Source organism: Drosophila santomea, chromosome 3L, assembly GCF_016746245.2.
Source record: "Drosophila santomea strain STO CAGO 1482 chromosome 3L, Prin_Dsan_1.1, whole genome shotgun sequence".
NCBI classification, from domain to species: domain Eukaryota; kingdom Metazoa; phylum Arthropoda; class Insecta; order Diptera; family Drosophilidae; genus Drosophila; species Drosophila santomea.
In genome coordinates, this window is record NC_053018.2 from 24,310,995 (window position 1) to 24,328,133 (window position 17,139).

Sequence of the window (17,139 nt, forward strand, 5' to 3'; positions counted from 1 at the left end):
GAAGCTCGAATCACAATATTGGATTATGTTTGACAAGTTAGAATTAGAAAGCGACCCTGTAGATAAATCAAATTACACTGAAATGTTAAAAAGAACTGTTAAATGTGTAATAGATTGAAAACTGCCTTATAGAATTTATATGTCATTGGCACGCAAAGATATTGATACCATTTATAAATGAAAACAAGAGAGAACGCTATAGTCGAGTTCCCCGACTATCTGATACCCGTTACTCAGCTAGTGGATGTGCGAAGAAGAAATTTCAACACTGACAGTTTTTGGATGTTTGTGGGCGTTAGAGTGGGCGTGACAAAAAGTTTTTTGGCAAATTGATAGAAACTTACAAGACTAATACAAAAACAAGAGAGAACGCTATAGTCGAGTTCCCCGACTATCTGATACCCGTTACTCAGCTATTGGAAGTGCGAAGGAGAGTCTTCAACACTGACAGTTTTTGGCGGTTTGTGGGCGTAATAGTAGGCGTGGCAACAAGTTTTTTTGCAAATCGATAGAAATTTAGAAGACTAATACAAAAATGAAAAAATATCAAAACATTTTTCAAAAGTGTGGGCGTGGAAGTTTTGGGCGGTTTGTGGGCGTTAGAGTGGGCGTGGCAACATGAATCGACAAACTTGCGCTGCTTCTATGTCTCTGGAGTCTGTATGCTTAATCTCAACTTTCTAGCTTTTGTAGTTCCTGAGATCTCAGCGTTCATACGGACGGACAGACGAACGGACAGACGGACGGACAGACGGACGGACAGACGGACATGGCCAGATCGACACGGCTATTGATCCTGATCAAGAATATATATACTTTATATGGTCGGAAACGCTTCCTTCTGCCTGTTACATACTTTTCAACGAATCTAGTATACCCTTTTACTCTACGAGTAACGGGTATAACAAGCTTCAATAGAGCTAGGCCTCTATGACGCCAGTCCAGACAATCAGCGTTCTAATAGATCAGAAGAAAACAGACGCAGGAACAGGGGAAATCATAGATAATCAAAGATATTACTATAATAGAAATTACAATCACAGCAATTATTATCCTCGAACGAATCAGAATAACAATACGCAACCTCAAAATTCGAATCAACCTACAATAAATCAAAATCAGTATTCCACTAGTCCCATACCGGTTAATCAAAGAGGAAATTATTACACGTTTAGAAGGGAGTTAACACAAGGCCAACAAAACAATCCTCTTAACCATTCCCTTAATTCCCAACCTTCAACTTCAAATAATACTAACGGTCAGATGCCGGTAAAAAGACAACGAGAGAGTCAAAGTGACCAAAGCAGAATGGATGTAAATTTTCATCTACACTCAAGTGACACAGGAGGACGTACCAGTCCCCATGTAAGAATAGGTTATCATAACAAAATTTATAAGGGAATGATCGACACAGGTTCATCCATCAATATCATAAGGGAAAATTTTGAAAATTTAGAAGCAAAAGAAGAAGATCTAACAGTGTATACCATTAAAGGGGCAATAAAATTTAAGAAAAGCATAATAATGAAACCCACTTCAGTATGTCCGTCTGTTCAGAAATTCTATATCCACAAATTTTCCGACAATTATGATTTCCTGTTAGGTCGAAAGTATCTAGAGGATACGAAAGCTAATATAGATTATGATAACGAGACAATAACTTTAGGTTCAAGAACCTTTAAGTTTGTGTATGGAGAAAAGAAGGGCGAGACCGCATCAAAATGCCTCGACCCATGTATGATGTAACACATCTCGATCCCATGTCCGTTGACAACGATATAGTCAATTTCGCGATCAACAATGAGTTAAGCGAATGTAACGAGTACAGACTCGAACATCCAAATGTAGAGGAAATTGAAAATTTGACCTTCACCAGTACTATTAAACATGTCATCCAGACTCAGCATGAGGATCCAGTATACCGTAAGCCCTATAAGTACCCCCAAAGTGTTGACCAAGAAGTCAACAAACAAATCGAAGAAATGATAGAGCAAGGGATCGTTCGGAAATCGAAGTCTCCTTATTGTTCTCCTATTTGGGTGGTCCCCAAGAAGGCAGACGCCTTTGGGAAAAAAAAATTTAGGTTGGTAGTTGATTACAGGAACCTAAACGAGATAACTGTTAATGACAAATTCCCCATTCCTCGAATGGATGAGATATTGGATAAATTGGGTAGATGCCAATATTTTACCACCATTGATCTAGCTAAGGGTTTTCACCAAATCCAGATGGACTAAATTCTATTGCAAAAACAGCTTTTTCAACTGAGCATGGGCATTACGAATATACACGTATGCCTTTTGGCCTAAAGAATGCTCCAGCTACTTTTCAGAGATGTATGAATAATCTTTTGGAAGATTTGATCTACAAAGATTGTTTTGTCTATTTGGACGATATTATTGTTTACTCCACTTCATTGGAGGAACATATTTTATCTCTAAAGAAAGTCTTTGAGAAACTGAAAGACGCCAACTTGAAGTTGCAGCTAGACAAATGTGAATTCATGAAAAAAAACTGAATTCCTGGGACATATTGTCACAACAAATGGCATTAAACCAAACCCAAACAAAACTAATGCAATTACAAATTTTCCGTTACCTAAGACACCTAAACAGATAAAATCATTTTTGGGATTATGTGGGTTCTATCGCAAGTTCATTCCTTACTTTGCCAAGATAGTTAAACTTAAGAAAGGTGCTGTAATAGATATAAAATGTAAAGACTACATCGAATCATTTGAAAGACTAAAGTTTTTGATAACTTCAGATCCGATATTAATATACCCCGATTTTTCAAAGCCCTTTTTTCTAACAACTGACGCGAGTAATGTAGCTATTGGTGCAGTGCTCTCACAGAACCATAAGCCCGTTTGTTATGCCAGCAGAACGCTGAACGAACACGAAATCAACTATGCTACCATTGAAAAAGAATTGTTAGCTATAGTTTGGGCGACAAAATATTTCAGGTCATACTTATTCGGCAGGCCATTTGAAATAATGAGTGATCACAAGCCATTGGTATGGCTGAATAATATCAAAGAGCCGAACATGAAATTACAAAGGTGGGAAATCAAACTTAATGAATTCGATTATAAAATAAAATATCTTCCAGGCAAAGAAAACTATGTCGCGGATGCTCTTTCCCGCACAAAGATAGAAGAAGTCATGGTTGGCGAAGTCGCAAACAGCGCAGACGCAACTATACATAGTGCTAATGAAGATAATTTAAATTATATATCCATAACGGAAAGACCAATTAATTTCTTCTCTAGACAAATAGAGATAGAGAAAAGCGACAGTGACACAACAAGTGTAAGCCACTACTTTCAAAAACTAAAGATTAAAATAATCTATAAAGAAATGACACTTGAACTCGCCTAACCCCTCATTAAGGAATATGTGTGCACCAAGAAAAGCGCAATTTACTTCCCTAATGATGAGGATTTTCTGATCTTCCAGAGGGCATTTACCGAAATCATAAGCCCTAACAATTTCACAAAACTATTGAGATGTACCACGAAGCTAATTGATACTATTTCAACTTATGCGGAATTTAAGGATTTAATCAGGATTTACATCCAGGCATAGAAAAAACCATTAATTGGTTTAAAGAAAAATACTATTACCCAGATGGTCAAAAGCTAATTCGAAATATTATTAATGAATGTGAAATCTGTAAAGATTCAGCTTTTATGTGCATAGCTTTGCAAAATTGGTTAAGATGCGAAGGCGTACAAATTTCTGTAACAACCAGCAAAAATGGTGTATCCGATATAAAAAGATTTCACAAGACCGTAAACGAAAAACTAAGAATCATCGGTAATGAACAAAATATCGAAGATAGGTTTACAAGGTTCGAAAAAATCTTATACGTCTATAATCATAAAACTAAACACAATAGTACAAAACGATCTCCGGCAGACATTTTTGCAGGCAGCCCAGACCTTGACGTACAACAAAACAAAATTGATAAGATCGAATATCTTAATAAGAATAGGCATGCTTTTGAAGTTGATATAAAATATAGACAGGCTCCACTCGTGAAGAGTAAAATCACCAATCCATTTAAAAAGACAGAAAGAATTAAACAAGTAGACAGTAAACATTTTAAGGAAACAAACCGCGGCAGGAAAATCGTTCATTATAAATCAAAATTCCAGAAACAAAAAAAGATTAATAAGAGCAAATACGATAATTCCAGACCAGCCAGAGAAGCGCAAAGTACGCAATATATTTATAATAATGCTTAGTTGCATGTTATCACTTATCACTATGGTCAAATGCAGCAACATCGAAGTAAACCCAATAAGTGCGAAAAATGTATACCTTATATTCCAAACCGGCACGATGGAAATTCCAACCAGCTACGAATAGCACTATTTGAGTATAAACATAACAAAGACAATGCTTATGTTCGAAAATCTAGTAACTGAAGCAAACGACTATCCCAATGTACCTCAGATACAATATTTAGTCGATAAACTAAAACGGGAAATAAATGGATTAAGAATTATTAACAGAAGCAAAAGAGGTCTCTTGAACGTAGTAAGGAAAGCATATAAATACTTATTTGGTACATTAGATGAAGGCGACAGGGAGGAGTTAGAGGAAAAAATTAATAACATGTCAGAAGACTCCGTTAAAACCCATGATCTAAACATGGTTATCGACATAATCAACAGCGGTATAGACATAATTAATAGGCTCAAGGTGGAAAAAGAGCAGAACCAACAAATTGCGATACTGATATTCAACCTAAAGCAGTTTACAGAATACATAGAAGACATCGAGTTAGGTATGCAATTAACCAGATTAGGAATCTTTAACCCAAAATTACTAAAACATGATTATTTGAAACACGTAAATTCGGAGAAAATGCTAAAGATAAAAACATCAACTTGGCACAAGTCAGACACGAACAAAGTTTTGATCTTATCCCACGTTCCTAGCGAGGTCACTAAAGTTCCGATATTTCAAATAGTTCCATACCCAGATGAACATAACTATATTCTTACGGAGCAAATATTCGATAAGTTTTATGTATTCAATAACCAAGTAATTCATAAAAATACAGATAAATTAATATTCGACAAATGTATTGTTGGACTTATTAAACAAGAGCAAACTCAATGCAAATACTTTAAAACCCAAAGAAATTTATACTTTTTATATATATATAATATATAATATATATAATATACTTTTTTTTTTTTTTCTTATTTATTGAATCTTTCCTTTTACTTAAGAGACTAATAATAAGTTTTCAAATCTTATTCTAAGCTAGCTAATTATCATTTTTTGAGATGATTTGTGCTATGTGGCCTAACCAATTTAACGCTGGGCTGGTTGATCGTTGCGGTGCAGTCGACTTTGGCTGCATACTCCTAGAAGTTTTCTTGCAAGGGGATTTGGATGTGAGCCTAGTTTTTCTCTGTTATTGTCTCAATGACAAGTTTTATTACTAGGTCTTTGTGTATATTCTCGTTACGAAGATACCATGGAGCTCCAGTTATGATTCTCAGAATCCTAGACTGATCCTAGATCCTTTGCTTTTAGTCTCAGGTGCGTCGTCTTGGCCTCTATGTGTTTCCGCCAGGTGAGCCGCTTGTCCAGATGAATACCTAAGTATGTTACGTCATCGGCTTGTGGGATGCGCGTGTGGTTCATAACCAAGGGCGGGCAGCTTTGTTTGTTAAGGGTAAACGTAACTTGTTTGCATTTTTGTTCGTTTACTCGTATGCGCCAATTTGCAAGCCAATTCTCTACACATGTTAAATAGCGTGCTAGTTGCATCGTAGCTTTTACTGGGCATCTGGATCGACTCAGTATTGCAGTGTCATCAGCGAATGTGGATATTGTTAGCTGGTAGTCTGTTGGGATGTCCGCTGTGTATAGGGTGTATAGAATTGGACCTAATACACTTCCTTGGGGCACTCCAGCTTCTATAGTACAATCGCTTGAAGTGCTTGAACTACATCTAACCGCGAACACTCTTTTGTATAAGTAAGACTTTAGAAGCTTATGTAAGTTTTGATGCAGCAGTTTCTTTATTTTAAACATAAGTCCATCCAACCATACTCTATCGAATCCTTGTGCAACGTCTAAGAATAAAGCTGTTCAATATTCACGATGCTCAAAAGCAGTGCGAATTTCCGTTGTGATGCGGTTAACCTGCTCAACAGTTCCATGTTTTGCCCGAAAACCAAATTGGTGCGATGGGAGTGTGTCGTGTGTTTTAAGGTGGGGACTGATTCGTAGCAGCAGTACTTTTTCAAATAACTTGGAGAGACAAGTAAGTAGGCTTATTGGCCTGTATGATGATGGCTGTGTTTTGTCTTTCCCAGGCTTAGGGATCATAACTATAACTGATTTCTTCCACTTTTGAGGAAAGTATCCAATTTTGGTAATAGCGTTGAAGAGTAGGCAGATTTGTAGAACTGCACACATTGGAAGCTCGATGATCATTTTCGGTGTTATTAAATCGAAGCCAGGCGATTTTCCAGTCTTCAGTTGGTCTCTAATGACTTTCGTTATTTCGCTTGGCCGAAATTCTATGGGATCTTGTGGTGCTAATTCAGATGCAGTTAAGGGTGGGAGAGTAAATGAGTTAGTGGCTGGATTGGGTTGAAATACCTTTTTGAGATGATCAGCGAAGACTCTTGCTCTGTCCATGTCACTACGAGACCAGTTTCCGGTAGAGTTACGGAGGGGTACGACAGTTTCTGCTGGTGCCTGCAGATTCCTGTGGGCTTTCCACAATGAGTTTTTTGTGCTGGTGGGCGTGAGATTCTCGATGTAACGCAGTTGTCCGCTTCTTTTTTCTTAAGCGCTTTAGTAAGTCTGCGAGAAGCTGCTTTTAGTCTACTCTTTGCGCCAGGTGATCTGCGCTCCTGCCACTCCCTTCGAAGTCGTCGTTTTTCAAGCACAAGGAGTTCGGTATCTCGACTTGTCATGTTGAACTTTTTACTGCATCCGTGGGTATCTTGTGGAGTTGACGCTTTTGCTGATGCAACTAGTGTTGATTCTAGGCTACCAGCAAACTGATCGATGTCTTGCTCGGTTTCTAATGAGCTAGAGAAGTCGGTATGTAAACAAACATATTTTTTGTACCTCTCCCAGTTGGTCCTGTTGCTTGTGAGTCTATACGGCCGCTCGATGTGTTGCAGTTGGTACAAAAGATTAAGGAGCACCGGGCAGTGATCAGATTAAAGTTCTGAAAGTGCTCAGCTGTAATCATTGATTGGGATATCCTTTTGGTGATGGCAAAGTCAATCAAGTCTGGAAGCTTTTTAGGATCTGCTGGCCAGTATGTAGGCATACCCGGAGAAACATAATTAAGCTTGTTTTGCGGTTTAATAATTGCGTTGTATAGCTGTTTTCCTTTAGGGGTCGCTATCCGAGATCCCCAGTACATGTGCTTGGCATTCCAATCACCAGCTGCAACAAACCTTTCACTGAGCGAGTCGAAGAGTGTTGTGAATTTGTCCTCTGATATTGTGAAGCGGGGTGGGCAATAGACAGCAGCCAGAGTGAGAGCACCGTTATAGCATTGGAGGCTTATAAAGGTAGATTGTAGGCAGTCTTCTTGCCAATTACTAACAAAGTGGTGTTTGATTCGCGATCGTATTAGTATGCCAGTGCCTCCATGGGCCTTGCCATCCGGGTGATTCGTAAAGTAAAATTTGTATCCTGGTATTTGAAAATTGTACTTTTCAGTAAGGTGAGTCTCTGAGAGTAGCATAACATCAATGTTTCTGTCGGCTAAGAACTGAGTAAGTTCTAGCTTTTGCCGTGAATAAGGATGTTTTGGTTCCTCATAAGCTCTTGCATAGTTGTTTGCATGAAGGCCATAAAGTCTTTCATGCTTTGCTGCATCGAAAGCATAATCGCTTCAACGCCAATTGGCTGCTGTTGCATGTTATCGTGGGTGTATGTTTGATGAATGGGGGTGTCCGCTGCTGGTGTTTGGATCCCTGATTTTAGTGCACTTGCAAAGGAAATATTTGGCGCTGTTCGGTAGCTGGCAGACAAAGGGATGTTGGCTGTACTCGGTTCCATTGCTTTGTGAATTGTTGGTGTGGTACGATCACGAACTGAAGTCACTCGTTTGTTTAGGCGACTCTTAAGTTCCTTGTAAACAATGCATCCTCGCCTGTTGGCTGTGTGGTTTTCGCCACAGTTGCTGCATAATTTAATTGAGCTGTCGTCCTTGTTCTTAGGACAGTTTGCGGTACTGTGAGCATCGCTGCAAACGACGCAGATTGATTTTAGGGTGCAGTACGCTTTGGTGTGGCCATATTCTTGGCAGTTAGTGCACTGCACAGGCTGCTTGCGCTTGTGTGGCTCTTCGACGGTTATTCTCCGGTGCAGTAGATACTGTAGTTTATAAATAGGATGTACTTCATGTTTGCTGATTTTTTGACTCGATGGCTCCACTTCGACTTTGAAGAGTGGCTGCGACTCTTTCTTCCTGTTAAGAATGTTGATCAGCGTTTTTGCCTTAAAGTTTTTCTCCTTTAGTGAATCGATAATTTCGGTTGGGGTCACTGATGATTCAATTCCTTTAATGACAACCTGCAATCCTTTGGCACTTTTAAGCTGGTAGGTATAGTAACTCTTTCCAGCTTCATCCAGGTACTTGGTCACTGATCGATGGCTAGACTCATCCGGAGTCTGCACTTTCGTTTCATGTATGTTTCCCTTAGGAAGAGGTATAACGTGGAACTTGTTTTCTCCGATGATCGTAGCTAGTTTGTTAACCAGTGCACTTGAGGTTTTCTCTTGTATAAATATTGGTGGCGGCTTAATCTTATTCTGCTCCTGTTCTTTGATTGGATACACTTCGCAGTCATCCAGTAGTGCAAACCTATTTGAAGTTGAGTTGTCAACGTTGGTGCGATTTATTTTCGGCTGATTCTGTTGTGTGCTTAGCTTTCGCTTTATTTGAATGTAGCGATCCAGCCCGGTTTGAAAAAGTTTTGTGTTTTGTTTTGGTTCTTGTCCGCTTTTGTTTTCTAGAGTCGGAGAGAGTGCACTTGCTTTGGTTGTTGTTGATTCAGCAGAAATGTACATAGCTCTCGGTACTGAGCATAGTGTTGATGTTGTTGTTGCTATAGGTGCAGTTGCAGTAGATATCGAAGTTACTGTGCTGGTAGCTACAGAGCTTGACACCGTTTGCAATGAGGAGAGCGCGAGAGAGACGCTATCAATGCTTTCGGGTTCACATCGTGCAGTCATAAGCATTGGTGAGCAAGACCGCGATCGTATGCTTTCTGCAGGTGCTAGGTCATTGACCCGATGTATTGTTTGGCACTCGCGGGCGTCAGACACGACGGTGAAGTATGCATTGTCTCGTTGGAGAGAGAGCCGGCGCTCGTCTTGCTCTTTTTGCCGCTGAGCGCGCAAATCGCGTTGGCTCATTTTGGAACTGTCGATTTGTTTGTTGTCTATTTATATGTTTTTTTAATTTAATGTTTCCACACACAACAAATATTATAGATTAGCAATTTTACATTGCTAATAGCGTCTTTTCGCTGATATTTGTAATTTATTTTGTTTTATTTATTCACTTCACTTAAATAAACTGATTTTGTACAGAGCTCGATGAAAATACGTCTCACTCCGACGCGAGTCGACGCATATACTTTTAACATGGAATATTCCTGAAACAGTTGTCAACCAAGATTGTACAAACAACAAAATTTTAATATCAGGAAACAACATCATTAAAATTAAAAATTGTACCATGCAAATAGATGAATTCCTAATTTCTAATAATGTAGCAGATTTTACACAAACAATTTATATCACCAATCACTTAGAAACAAAAGAAATGATAAAATTGCATGTAAAACACTACAACTTTTTCCAAATTATATGCATTATAACTTTTGTCATCATGATAATTAGTTTGACTCTGTATTTAGCATATAAGTTTAAAAATATACCTAAGAAAATTATTGTCAAATACTGTAAACAAAAAGAAGAACATCCGCACCTTGAAACTAATGTCAAGGAAAATATTCAACCAGAAAACAATGTTATGATATATCCAAATTTAACGACCTGAGGACAGGCCAAATTCAATGAGTGACATATCCATAAGTCCCTAAGACTTAAGCACATGCCTACACACTAATACACATACAATATGCACACCCAAACACACCCACACACCCTACACAACTTTGGATGTACCCAACAGATACCAGATACCTGATAAGTCACCCACTGGTAGACTAAACATCCGTTGTCTAATTTAAACTATCTATGCTTAAGCCCTCGCATCATCGTTGCGTTCCCACGTTCAAAGCTCGGACTCGCAATCCCGAAAAACAGAAGTATTAGATTTCAATAAACAAAATATAAGAATCTAAGAGCACTTGTATCCCAGAGCGAATGCACTTGAATCCAAGAGAAATGCAAAGACTATTAAAGTCAGCAACTCCAAAGCTTTCTCTCTTCATTTGATCAGAACCCTAAAGTCTAAAGTCCATATTCGAAAAGCTCGAAACCGAGGCTTGAACGTCAATCAAATCAGAGTAATTATAAGAGTTCAGTTTGAGACCTAATTATAATCGGTCGGTGTTCTTCTCAACTAAAAATATTGTAATCATTCAGTATTGCGATTGTTTAATTATATATACTAGTAATATCTTAGAATTTGTTAAAAACGTTAGTATTGATCGCTTTAAGAACGGAAGAGAGTCTGAATTAGATATAATAGAACAGAATCTATTATAGTCAGAACATAATACTCTGTAGGCAGGCCCGTCGACAGATGGGGAGGGGGACGGGGTGTTTCCCCCTGGGCCCGTATTCCCTGTCGCCGGGCCTGTCTGTAGGGATCATGCAACTCTTAATTTGATCTACATTGATTTAAAATTAGGAGTGAGTAATTTCTAGTGAATCTGCTTGGAACAGAGAAGTTAAGCCCACTAACCAAGTCTGAACTATCAACTTCACAACGAATAAGATTGAAATAAAGACTGTTTCAAGCATCATTCTACGGTTAGGAAGGGAGGCTAAGTTAATTAACATTAGGCTACTGGAATAAGGTTTGCATCCCAATTAAGGCGCCGTAAGGCAAAAAGTAAGAAGTTCTTTTGAACCGATTCAATGCATTCCGAGTAAATTTCTTATTTGGGACACCACAAAGGTGAAACGGAACGACTAGAGATATAAATAAGGTTTTGGTCATGTAAGGATTATCAAATGCCTTTGACCACCGTTTTTTAAAACCAAACACACCCCTGGCCTTATTGACAATAAACGAAATATGGTCTGAAAATTGATCTGCGTTTCGTGAACACGTGCTGACATAGTGATATAATTGACCTACAAAGGTGCTGCAAATGAGGAGTGATAACGTTTTTTAAAAGCTTAGGGATATCCGAAAATTTGGAGGTTTTTAATTGCTTGTATCCGATTTGCTACCCTTTTTATGGAGAGGGATCACAAAGGACTCCTTCCATATATGGGGGAACTGTGAAGATTCCAGAGATAAGTTAAACAGTTTCAGTAGAGGCTTGAACAAGGCATCCGCACAGAATCTAAGCACACAGCTAGGAGTTCTGGCGAACAGACAGGCTTAACACGCTGAAGATCGTAAAGCAGTGCTCTTTCGTTTAGCGTGGGAAAATATTAAATTCGACTTTGATACAGCGTAAAAGTAAGTTCTGAATGAGGCTTGAAAAAACTTGGACATATAAATCGGCTGTTGCCTGATCCGACGTTACCGTAGTATTTTCAAAAATAGCGAGGAAGGGTAAGAGATTGTCTTGCGCTTAGTGTTAACGAAATTATAAAACTGTTTGGGATCCTGTGCGAACTGGAACTTACAACGGTTTAAATAATTCTGATAGCTCTGAGCATTAAGCACGGTAAAATTTAACATAGCACTGACCATATTCAGGAAATTCCGAGGACGGCGGAATATAAGAGCACGTAAATAAACAGAGCTATCAGAATATGACAGCTTTACACATAAGAATTCTCCGTTACGGAACTCGTCAAAAGTTTTTTCTTGTATATAAGACAATACATCAGATGATGTTTGATCAGGGGAAAGCCGAGAAACGAAAATTTGCTTCTTTAGTGGAACCACTGAGAGGGGTTTTGGCACTGCAGGTTGTATTACTGAAGTGCCAACTTGTGCCGGTAGTCCGGACTCAATATTCCTTTATGGTGGTAAACTATTCGGACAAAACGGAAACTGTAGCAATCCCAGGCTTGGCCTGGATTGCTCCGAAGCTTTTTTAGCTGCCGATCTGAGCAACATGTGAGGGTTTGCTGCGATCGTCAACAGATCAGCTGTGGAGTCCTGTTGTTCACTTGCCGGAGGTTGCGGGGCATTCCCCTTAGGCAGCCTACCAACAGCGGCTTTCTTCCGCTTTGGAGATTCCTTTAATAGCTTGAGGCTATTAAATTGTGAATCTAGCGCGGAAAGAAGATCATCAGCCACCTTTAGTTTGGCGCATAAAGAGTTTCATTTCATTAGCAACTCCTAGGCAAGTATCACAACATTATTTTAGATTTGCGCCTTTAGCTAGGTCATCACTTGTTCGGCCGTTAAAACCAGCGCACTTTGTGTGCACCATTCTATCACATAGCCAACAGGTCATTAGTTTTGTAAGCAGACAACATAGGTTTTCATATTTAATTGAATTTCGACCACTGTACCAAAACACAAAATCAAAAATGTACCGTAAAAGCGCAGTCTGCACGCTTAGAACTTTAGTACTTTAGCCATACTTTTGTATGGGAAAGCGAGAGAGCGGGTACACCGTGCAGTGAAGTACAAAAACTTCACCAAACAGCACTACGGACAACGCACGAAAGAGAGAGTAAAGAGCTTCACTCGCGAAGCGAACGGAACTAACTAGTACGAAATTGAATTATTCAAGAATTTTCTAAAATCCACCGCTGGATTTGGCATAAACAAAAATAAATTCGGAGCGCGGAAAAAAACACGACCGTTCGCTTTGAAGCTTGAAGACGATTGTGTCAAATAACATATTCTATGTTACAGCCTTACTCTTCCCCGGTACTCTTCGCGGAAGCTTTGTGCAAGCTTCTACTGAAACTGTTGATCTTATCTCTTGAATCTTCAAAGTTCCCCTTTATATGGAAGGAGTCCTTTGTGATCCCTCTTTATAAAAAGGTAACAAATTAGATGAAAGAAATTACATAGTGTAAGGAGTCGTAAAACTCCTACAAATCAAGGTGCAAAAGAGTCAACGGCAGCCATGCCATGCGGCCCGTGCTCAAAAGAGTGCAAAATAATGGTGAAGTCATCATTCGGTGTCCTATGACAGGAGCGGTTCTAGACGTGCGCTTTCGGGTGTTGTACTGTGATTTTGGGAAGAGCTCTGCTTAAACCTAATCTGAAACCCTGTTTTTTCCTTGGTCGGGCAATCACACAAGTTTGGTGGGACGAACAAACAAACAAACGAACAAAAAAAGTTCGTTGCAAGAATCTCTAAATTGTCGGCTGTCACTTAGCTTTTGAAATGTTATTGGCAGCACCTTTCTTAGACATTATATCGCCATGTCAGCACGGTTATATAAAATGCAGATTAACAACCACCTAATGGAGCTATTTTCCTTCTTTACATAGCTTCAATAATAATCTTCAAACTAATGTCATCTACACTGACTTTAGTAAAACATTTGACTGTTAACCATTCATACTTGGTTAGAAAACTTGATATATTACGTCTTCTAAATCTTCTAAATTGGATTTTAAGTTATTTGAACGACAAGACTCAACGGGTCATCTTCAAAAATTGTCTTTCTTGTATTCTCCGAGGAACTCACTAAGTGGGTGATGATCTTGTTGTTCTTCTGGACCCCAATATTTCGTGTATTTTGAATAATGCCAGGGGTGTGCTTGGTGTTATAAAAAGGTGGTCAAAGGAATTTAATAACTTCACATGAACCTTATTACTTTCGTTAGTCCGTCCTATTCTTGAATATGTATCACCTGTTTGGAGGCCACAATATCGCATTAAATCGGTTTAAAAAAAAATTCTTAAGCGCCTACATTGGGATGAAACCTTATATTAGATTATTATTTTATTAGACTAATGTTAATTAATTTGCCTTCAGTAGCAAACTGTTGACCGAAGCTTGGAACGGTCTTTATTTGTATAGCGGTGAACTTGACAGTCACGATTTGGTTAGTCGGCTAAACTTCTCTGTTCCAAGCAGATGCACTAGATATTACGTACACCTAATATGTAATCATTGTAGATCGAACTATGAGTTGCATGACCTCTTCACAGTGTTATGTTCTGACTATAATAGACTTTATCCGGTTATCTCTCATATCTATCCATCTTTTATCTATCATAAAGCAAAAGGATTCTTTAAAAGATTTTGAAAATCTATACAGTTCTAAAGCATTAGGGGTTATACAAATTTTACAGTCTTTGGGAACCCTTAAGAAAAGGTGACGGGATAGACACACGAAATACCCTTTCGATTTTCTTTTTGGTACAATGCATTGCAATGGTACGAAACAATGGTTAAAACTGTTTCCCTATTGCTATTATATAAATACATATATATATATTGTTATTTACGTACTATATTTTCTAAAATGCCTCTTGTTTTTTTTTCAGGGTGAATCTAATGAAGCGCGGATAGCAGTTGCTAATCAAAGGGCACATCAACTGTTAAAGTAAAAAGATTATGCGATACATACACATTTCAATATTTTCTGATTTGTACGTGTGCAACCAAGGCTTTTGTCCATGATTTCAGCCCCCTATGTGCTCCAAAAAGTTATATAAAACTGAAGATCTTTTGAAAAAACAAACACAGTATTTGCAGAACCTTTTAAAAGTTTTTAAGTTGTTCAGATATATGACGCGATTTATTTTTTATTGGATATGTCAAATCAAAATATTATAGGAACTGTTTATTTTTAAGGTACACAGAATCATCAGAATTGTGAAACCACTGTTTGAAAAATAACAATATTTCATGTTTTAGTCCAAAGTATCCAATAGTGTTTTGAGATGCGTATTATTTAGTAGTGTAAAGTTATCCAAATTATTTAAATTTTGTTATGCATCTCCAAGGGATGTAATAATTTGAACTTTAAGTGCTCGCTTTAGACGAGTCGATATAGCCAGTTCCCTTAGTTCTTATAAAGATGGCGTTCTTTGATAAAACGCTGTCTTACGTTTGTTCATACAATACCGAGTATACACATCGCGTTGATCACCCTTAAGAAAGTTTTTTAATAAATGTTTAAAAAATAATAATAAATAAATAAATATTGCCATTCAGTAGCTTATATCCCAAATTTTGCATATCATGGTATCCAAATATTTTCCAGTGTATTTATTTTTTGTCTTACCATAATTAGTCCCAAATTTTCAGTGGTTTTGTAGTAGAGACACCTATATAAAATATGTATATGTACATAAATTAAATTACATGGGATAGTAGCGCCGCAAACCACCGTTAGCCCTTGCAATTAGAACGGTCCTAATGGTTTTTAGTTTAACTTGCATTAAAAAATTTAGATTTCGAGTAAAAGAGATTGTTCCGTTGAAAAGTGTGTAAAAGGTAGAAGGAAGCGTTGCTAACCCGTTAGGTCGTAAGTGAAGATCTGCTGAGCAGATCTGGCCATTCAGAATTTTGAGATATCATATAGATATTATATCGACTATCGTCGATCCGACTCACTTCTACCTATATACACTATAAATAGCAAATATCATTATAAAATAGTTATAATTTACTTATTTAAAAGTAGTAGTTAGTGTAAGGTATCCGTTGTTTTATTTAACATTTTAAAAATATACTTTAATCACATTGATTGAAAATGTATGTACAGGTTAAGTTAAATGTAATTCTTTATTAAAAATTTAATGTTTTCATGGCTTTATCCACCAGGCACTACATAAAACATGGAGTATTTGTTAAAACTAAACGCTTACTGAGTGGTCATAAACATAAAAATTTTCCTTACTACATAGTCGCTTACATAATTCATAAGTTACGTTCATGTAAAAGCACAAGAAAATCGTATTATTAACTTTCTTTATCAACGTTTCAGACGAAGATGTTATTAAAAATTTAAAAATAAAACATACCTCTAACATACATATAAAATAATTAACATACTTCTGTAGTCCGGTTTTATTAACATTTTTTGCTCACTTTAAAATGTTACTAAATCCTGTGAAATTAAATAAATGATTGGTCTATGCAAGTTATTTTCAAATATTTGTTTGTCTTGGAGGTAAGAAAACGCTATTTACATATAAAGGGTGTTTGTTCAGGAGGTTTATGTGTATACCCGTTTTTCGTAGAGTAAAAAGGTATACTAGATTCGTTGAAAAGTATTTACCAGTATAACAGTAAAGAATATATATTCTTGATTAGGATCAATAGCCGAGTCGATCTAGCCATGTCCGTCTGTCCGTATGAGCATCGAGTTCTCAGAAACTATAAAAGCTATAAAAGAATGTCACGCCTATTTAACGGCCAAAACTGACACTTTTGAAAAATGTTTTTAAATTTTTTTAGTGTTGAAATTTTTCTTCGCAGTTCCACGAGGTGATTGTCGCGTATCAGATAGTCGGGGAACTCGACAATAGCGTTCTCCGTTGTTTTAAATGAATGCACTGGTTGCGATAGAGAGCAGATTGGTTGGCATGTCGATGGGAAGGGGTGTAACTTCAGCGCACGGTGACAAATCAATGGGTTCTGTTTTTCTGTTACACCGGCCTCAACGGATGCAATATTTTCTTCAGTGTGCACTCTGCGAAGTTTAATCTGTGGCCGGAGGTCTAAATGAGTGAATTGGGTGCGACACTTCTCGATAGTAGCGAAGCAAACGGTGCACTTTCACAAACGACCTCTGATTTTCAAAATAAAATTCAAGGATTTGGTATCGCTGCTCAGCTGTTAACCTAATCATTATGAATTGTGAGACCAAACTGAACATATAGCACTCAACAGATCTCAGTCGTTATCAAAGATGGCCGAACTAAACGCTACGGAAAAAAAACCGCCTAAAAAACACCCGATATTTACATGCCCCAAAGGAGGGAATTGTAAATCGAACTCTTGAGCAAAACCTGCCATACGAACGGACACCGCGCAGACTACCAGAGCTTTC

At 37.9% G+C, this 17,139-nt stretch overlaps 1 protein-coding gene across 5 annotated transcripts in view; it reads left to right on the forward strand.

Annotated features, from left to right (window-relative positions):
• LOC120447785 (synaptosomal-associated protein 25) overlaps positions 1-16,239 on the forward strand; it is a 237,543-nt gene extending 221,304 nt beyond the window's left edge. For all 5 annotated transcript variants that reach the window (XM_039629339.1, XM_039629343.1, XM_039629340.2 and 2 more), the window contains one exon: positions 14,624-16,239. In XM_039629339.1, coding sequence (XP_039485273.1) covers positions 14,624-14,686 — 63 coding nt within the window. In that variant the 3' untranslated portion in view covers positions 14,687-16,239. The remainder of the gene's footprint in view (positions 1-14,623) is intronic.
• Positions 16,240-17,139: the final 900 nt, after the last annotated feature.